The 6947-nt window shown below is 42.2% G+C and overlaps 1 protein-coding gene across 1 annotated transcript; it reads left to right on the top strand.

Moving 5' to 3' along the window:
• The first annotated feature begins 1777 nt into the window (after positions 1-1777).
• BRL2 (BRI1-like 2) lies at positions 1778-6017 on the top strand. The gene has a single exon (XM_088982432.1). The coding sequence runs from the start codon at positions 2484-2486 to the stop codon at positions 5895-5897; it is 3414 nt and encodes a 1137-aa protein (XP_088838558.1). The 5' UTR covers positions 1778-2483; the 3' UTR covers positions 5898-6017.
• Positions 6018-6947: the final 930 nt, after the last annotated feature.

The raw sequence follows: 6947 nt of genomic DNA, 5'->3' as shown, positions 1-6947 counted from the left end.
GGGGTGGGTGTCTCCAATAATGGGTCTTTTCTTTATTCATGCGTGTGGGCAAAGTGTACTGATAATGCCCTATAATCTATCTTTATCATGAGCTTAACACCTTTGATGCATTACTAGTGTGTTTTAAGACCTTTAAGGAATTCTGATTACTGAGCATTTGATTGGGATATCAAAAACCCCGATGAACTAAAAATCTAGTTGACCAATCGCGTCGATCGGGTGATTAGAATTGGTGCAAATTTCAGAAATCTAGGACTAATTGAATGGCCAAGACTGGAGAGGGGTGTTGAGGTATATCAGTGGATTGTGCTACATAGAACACTATAGGCTTCCTCACTGTAAGAATGGTAAACCCAACACCCTAGAGGGGTTGCTTATATTGGATGGAGTGATTGGATTCTCTTCTTTTCTAGTTCTCTCTCTCTCTCTCTCTCTTAGTTCTCATCACAATTGAAAGTTGGGATAGTGATGATAATCTGCTCAAGTGGGAAGTGCACCAGAGTGATCATAGGCTCTGGTCTCCTCTTCTTCTTCTGCTAGCTTAGATTAATCAATCTTTTACTGATAAAAAGGGAGAAAAAGCAGTTCAAATAATGCTCCCCTTATGATTGATTGATATGAACACGATATGGGTCATCAATCAGAATTGTGTTTCAAGCTTACCCTTCCTTAATCAGTCAACCCTGAAATTTCTACGTGGGTCTCAATAAAATGCGTTTTTTCCCTCGAGCTCTCAACCTAATGGGTCCCAAAATAATACATTATTGAACCCCCTGGATATGTATGTAGGGGTTCACATGGGTTCCTAATCCTGTATCTTTTTTTTATTTGAACTCTAGTTTTGAAAATTGAGTCATGCCCACAAATCCGGTTCATACAATTAGTCTTGTTATAATGAATGGTCCACCCATTTTCATTCCCTCGTAGGTTCCCAAACCCCAATTTGTGGGTACCTAATCAGCAATGTTAATTGTTCTGATTCAGGGATTCAGATTTTGATCTCGAATTCGATTCATTTTATGCAATTTGGTCTCATCCATTTGCATCCCTATATATTGGTATTATTAACGACACAAACCAGTTCAAACCACTAATGTCATCACTCATCATATTGGTTGGTTTAGTATAGACTATAGAGCTTACTCTTTACATAATTTGGTCTTTCTAATGGCAATACAGAGATTACTCTTTACATATTTGAATTGCACATCATCACAGTAGTAAGGGCAACAGGATTTGATGGGTCAGCTATGAAACCACCTACTTCTTCGCTGAACCTACAGATAGACACCCTACTCAACCCACCAGCGTTGTGGTTGGACACAATTCTGATATTTGGCAATCAAATCAGGAAATGGCCAACAGATTGGAATTCCATTAATGCGCCATTAGACTGCTATGTTGTAGGGCAAATCTAGCTTCATTAGAGGTTAAATGCTTATCTTTTGAAACTTCTTGTCAAAAATCAAAAGGAAAATCTGCTTTAACTTTGGTGAGTTACTTAAAGGATGATCTTTCTTATACTGTAACTTTATTACAATTTGGCAAAAACATAGTTACAAACAGAAAGAACAAAGTTGATCTTCACAGTCCTTTTACTGTAAAGGTTGGACCCGACCCTTCAGGGCTTAGACAAAAAGGATTCCAAACACTGAAGTGGGCTGAGGTATTGAAGCCCCAGCTTACTCTACAAGGGAAGAAAAAGGAAAAGAGAGGGGACCCATCCAATGTTGGCATCATCACCTCCAATGCCATTAACCACAGAGGTCATTGATTTTGTTTCCTTGTGGTGGGCCATGGATTTCCTTTCAGAGTGTGCAAAATAACAACCCAAACAGCATTTGAACAGAGCTATCGATTTCCCCTACAGATTTCAGCAAAGGGACCCCACCTGCACTGCTACTTCTCTTTGCTTTTCCTATGTACTAATGTTCATTAGAATATCCAAAACAGCAACTCGGAGAAAATATATTACATGGCAAGGCCTACAATATTACCCCGTACTCATGGCCCACTACCCTTTCAGATCATCACAGTGAATATATATCAACAGCCCATATACTTCAGTTCAGAGGTGCATCACATACAGTGCAGCCAATTGCATCACACTTCATGTTGTGAGAACTTCTACCATAAACATGTTCACGCTTGCTGACAGACAATGACCCTTCGATCAAACCCATCTTGTTCTCAATCATCGATAGACCATGTGGGGTCCATATCTTTGACCAAAAGTCAAAATATGACCTTTTCTCTACCTGTGTTGTCTGCACTCCTTAGTAATCAAACCGTGTAAGTACCCAACAACCAACCTAGTCCATTCCTCTCTTTTATTATTCCTCTCCACGTTCCCTCCTTTCCAACTATAAAAAATAACTACTTTCTCTAAAGCTTTCCTTCTGCTTTGCAAGAAGAATTCTCATTATACTAGGCACTCTCTCGGGTTCCCCTCACTTCAATTCCCTGCAAGTCTTGTCTCTGTAATGGAGAAATTTCAGCATCTCCTCCATGCTTCACTGACACTACTATTTATAATGTTTCCTTCTTTGTTCATGTCGGTATCTTCTGTTGATAACGGTAGTTTTTCGATGATCAAATCAGATGGGGAGGCTCTCATCTTGTTCAAGAAGATGATTCAGAATGACCCGAATGGAGTTCTGTCAGGGTGGCAGCTTGATAGAAATCCTTGCTCTTGGCATGGAGTCTCTTGCTCTCTAGGTAGAGTGACCAAACTTGATCTTAGCTTCTGTAATCTTGTTGGAGCTCTCTCATTCTACCCATTGGCTTCTCTCGACATGCTATCGGTTCTTAATCTCTCCACCAATTCATTTACTGTAAATTCTTCTACCTCTTTGCTTCAATTACCACTTGGAATAAAACAGCTTGATCTATCTTCTAGTGGACTTGCTGGCCTAATTCTTGATGGGTTCATCTCCAAATATCCGAATCTTCTTCACGTAAATCTTTCTCACAACAACCTAACAGGTTTTATACCTGACAATCTCTTGGTGGGTTCTCATAATTTGCAGGTTCTAGACCTCTCTGTGAACAATCTAACAGGATCAATTGCAGGTCTAAAGCTTCACAATTCCTGCAATGGCTTGTTGCATCTTGATTTCTCAGAAAACCAACTTACGGGTACCATTCCTTCTTCCTTATCCAGTTGCACAAACATCAAGAACTTAAATTTATCTTTCAATCTATTTTCTGGAGAGATACCAACATCTTTTGGATTGCTCAGAAATCTACAGAGGTTAGATATCTCTCATAATCATCTTACGGGTTCTATCCCATCTGAGTTAGGCAGCACTTGTGTTTCACTTCTTCAACTTGAGATTTCCAATAATAACATCTCAGGTTCAATTCCCACATCCTTCTCTACATGTTCTTGGCTTCAAATACTTTCCATGGCCAACAACAACCTTTCAGGTCCCTTTCCTGATTCTGTACTTCATAACCTTGGTTCATTGGATAGCTTGTTATTAAGCAATAACTTCATATCTGGAAACCTTCCTGCTTCCATCTCATCTTGTAGCAAATTGCGAATTTTGGATTTTAGTTCCAATAAACTATCTGGTTTCATCCCTCCGGATATATGTCCAGGCGCTGCCTCACTTGAAGAGTTGAGGCTTCCTGATAATCTCATTGCAGGTGAAATTCCGGCCCGATTGTCGCAGTGTAAGAAGCTCAAGACAATTGATCTTAGCATAAACTATCTCCGTGGTCCAATTCCTAAGGAGCTTGGACAGCTAGAGAATCTAGAGCAACTGATGGCCTGGTTCAATGGTTTGGATGGGAAAATTCCAGAAGAATTGGGCCATTGCCGGAACCTAAGGAGTCTCATTCTCAACAATAATTTCCTTACTGGTGAAATCCCTGTGGAGCTATTCCATTGCAGTAATCTTGAATGGGTTTCACTCACTAGTAATGGCATCACTGGCCACATTCCACGAGAATTCGGCCTATTGCCAAGGTTGGCTGTTCTTCAACTTGCTAACAATAGCCTGAGTGGTCCAATACCCAGACAGTTGGCAAATTGCGGCAGCTTGGTTTGGCTAGATTTGAACAGTAACAGGCTCACAGGGGAGATCCCTCCGAGGCTCGGCAGGCAGCTGGGAGCGAAGTCGTTGAGCGGAATTCTTTCAGGCAACACACTGGCATTTGTACGCAATGTGGGGAATTCATGTAAAGGAGTTGGAGGTTTGTTGGAATTTGCAGGAATTCGACCAGAGAGGCTTCTGCAGGTCCCAACCTTGAAGACATGCGACTTCACGAGGTTGTATTCAGGTGCCGTCTTGAGTCTTTGGACGCATTACCAGACATTGGAGTATCTTGATCTTTCTTACAATGAGCTTCAGGGGAAAATCCCAGAAGAATTTGGTGACATGGTGGCCCTACAAGTGCTGGATGTAGCCCATAACAAGCTCACAGGAGAGATTCCTGCGTCCCTTGGCCAGCTCCGTGATTTGGGTGTGTTTGAGGCATCTCATAACAGGTTGCATGGACAGATCCCAGAATCATTTTCAAATCTCTCTTTCTTGGTACAAATTGATCTTTCTGATAACGAATTAACTGGGCCAATTCCTTCGAGGGGGCAGCTCAGTACACTCCCTGCAAGCCAGTATGCAAACAACCCAGGACTCTGTGGGGTCCCACTGCCTCCATGCCAAAACGAAAACAGTCTACCAGCGACAAGTCCGTCTGTTGTTGATGGGAAGGGACGCCGACGACCTCAGGCTACATCATGGGCTAATAGCATTGTTCTGGGTGTTCTTGTTTCCATGGCTTCTATCTGTATTCTGATAGTCTGGGCTATTGCAATGCGTGCAAGGCGGAAGGAGGCAGAGGAGGTTAAGATGCTTAGCAGCTTGCAAGCCTCCCATGCAGCCACAACTTGGAAGATTGACAAGGAGAAGGAACCATTGAGCATAAATGTGGCTACGTTTCAGAGGCAGCTGAGAAAGCTCAAATTCTCACAACTCATTGAGGCCACCAATGGCTTCTCAGCGGCAAGCCTGATTGGGTGTGGTGGGTTCGGAGAAGTGTTCAAGGCCACTTTGAAGGATGGTTCAAGTGTTGCAATTAAGAAGCTCATACGCCTGAGTTGCCAAGGAGATCGAGAGTTCATGGCTGAGATGGAAACTCTAGGAAAAATCAAGCACAGGAACCTTGTTCCCTTATTGGGCTATTGCAAGGTGGGTGAGGAGAGGCTCCTAGTCTATGAATTCATGGAGTTCGGCAGCCTTGAAGACATGCTTCATGGGAGAATCAAGGCACGAGAAGGACGGATATTGAACTGGGAAGAGAGGAAAAAGATAGCAAGAGGTGCTGCAAAAGGACTGTGTTTTCTGCATCACAATTGCATCCCTCACATCATACACAGAGACATGAAGTCCAGCAACGTACTCTTGGATCATGAGATGGAAGCCAGGGTCTCAGACTTCGGCATGGCGAGGCTCATAAGCGCTCTGGACACCCACCTGAGCGTGAGCACACTTGCGGGCACACCTGGGTATGTCCCACCAGAGTACTACCAGAGCTTCCGCTGCACTGCCAAGGGCGACGTCTATTCACTTGGAGTCGTGCTCTTGGAGCTCTTGACAGGGAAGAGGCCGACTGATAAGGAGGATTTCGGAGATACCAATTTGGTGGGGTGGGTGAAGATGAGGGTGAGGGAAGGAAAGGGGAAGGAAGTGATCGACCCAGAACTGCTTTCGGCAGCCATCAAGGGAGGTGAAGACCATCAACGAGAGGAGGTTAAAGAGATGACGAGGTACTTGGAGATAACGATGCAGTGCGTCGAAGACTTCCCTTCCAAGAGGCCCAACATGTTGCAGGTGGTGACTATGTTGAGGGAGCTGATCCCGGGAGCTGCCACAGGAAACAACAGTGGTTGAACCAAAGCTGCTTTATTGATTCTGTTTATTCCTGCAAATTTTAGTTGTAAAATTGTTTGTTAAGCTATTAGCGTCGTGAGTACTGTAAACATGTGGCTGGCTATTTCTTCTTGTTCTTGATGTCACAGTCTTATGCGTGCATGAATACTTGTTGGGTGGTTTAAGAGAGGCCGGCTGTCCTTAGTGGAAGCAATGGCCGGATGATCGATCGACAGCACATATAATCATGAAGCGCGTTAGTTGTAAAAAGATGAGTAACTGAGTATTCTAAATTTCTAATGAGCATTTATTCAAATAGATGGTCTACATTCCAGCACTGAGGGTAAAGGTAATCTAATAATCATTATTCACGAGAAAGTGCTCGTGGTTATGTGACAAAAGGCATGAGACACGCCGGTGATTGTCTCGCACCGAACAGAAAGCAACCTATGAAAGAAGGCATAGATTTTTCCTAGGGAAGGATGCAATGGTGTCAAACTTTATGATGCCAGATCTACGGTAAGAGTCAATACTTTAGCATATGATGTTGGAGTTAGTGAGAGAAAGGAATGCTTGAAAAGCCAGATGGTCCAGCAAACCAGAATGTCATAGTTGGATTTGACATAATTAGAGCATGGTCTGGTCCCACACAAATGATTATATATGTTTGCTGTGATCCGTGATCATCATCACCATTTTCTGCAACCCCCAATTATAACTTTATAAGAAATGTTTATAGTAAGGAGGGTGATGCACGGATTAGTTTAAAATAAAAAAGCAAAAGTTTGGGGAATTTATGTTTTGCTTTTCTTCATAAGTTTTTATCGGTTTTTTCGATATTATTTAGTCTTTTTGTACATTCCCCTAGAGGTGCAAGTGGATCGTATTATGATCCGATCCTATTTGCATGAATTCGAATCACCTTGTTCGGATTTTTGGATCGGATCGAATCCATCACCTCTATCCCATGTAAGAAGATTCGATTCAATATATATTATATATTTATAAATATGTATAATATATATGTTATTTATTTATTTATAAATATATTTTTTATATTATATTTTAATA

Source organism: Nelumbo lutea, chromosome 4 (assembly GCF_056320005.1).
Source record: "Nelumbo lutea isolate HS-2025 chromosome 4, American lotus-T2T, whole genome shotgun sequence".
Classification (NCBI taxonomy): Eukaryota; Viridiplantae; Streptophyta; class Magnoliopsida; order Proteales; family Nelumbonaceae; genus Nelumbo; species Nelumbo lutea.
Note: the sequence above shows the minus strand (reverse complement) of the source record. Positions and strands in the feature narration are given on the sequence as shown.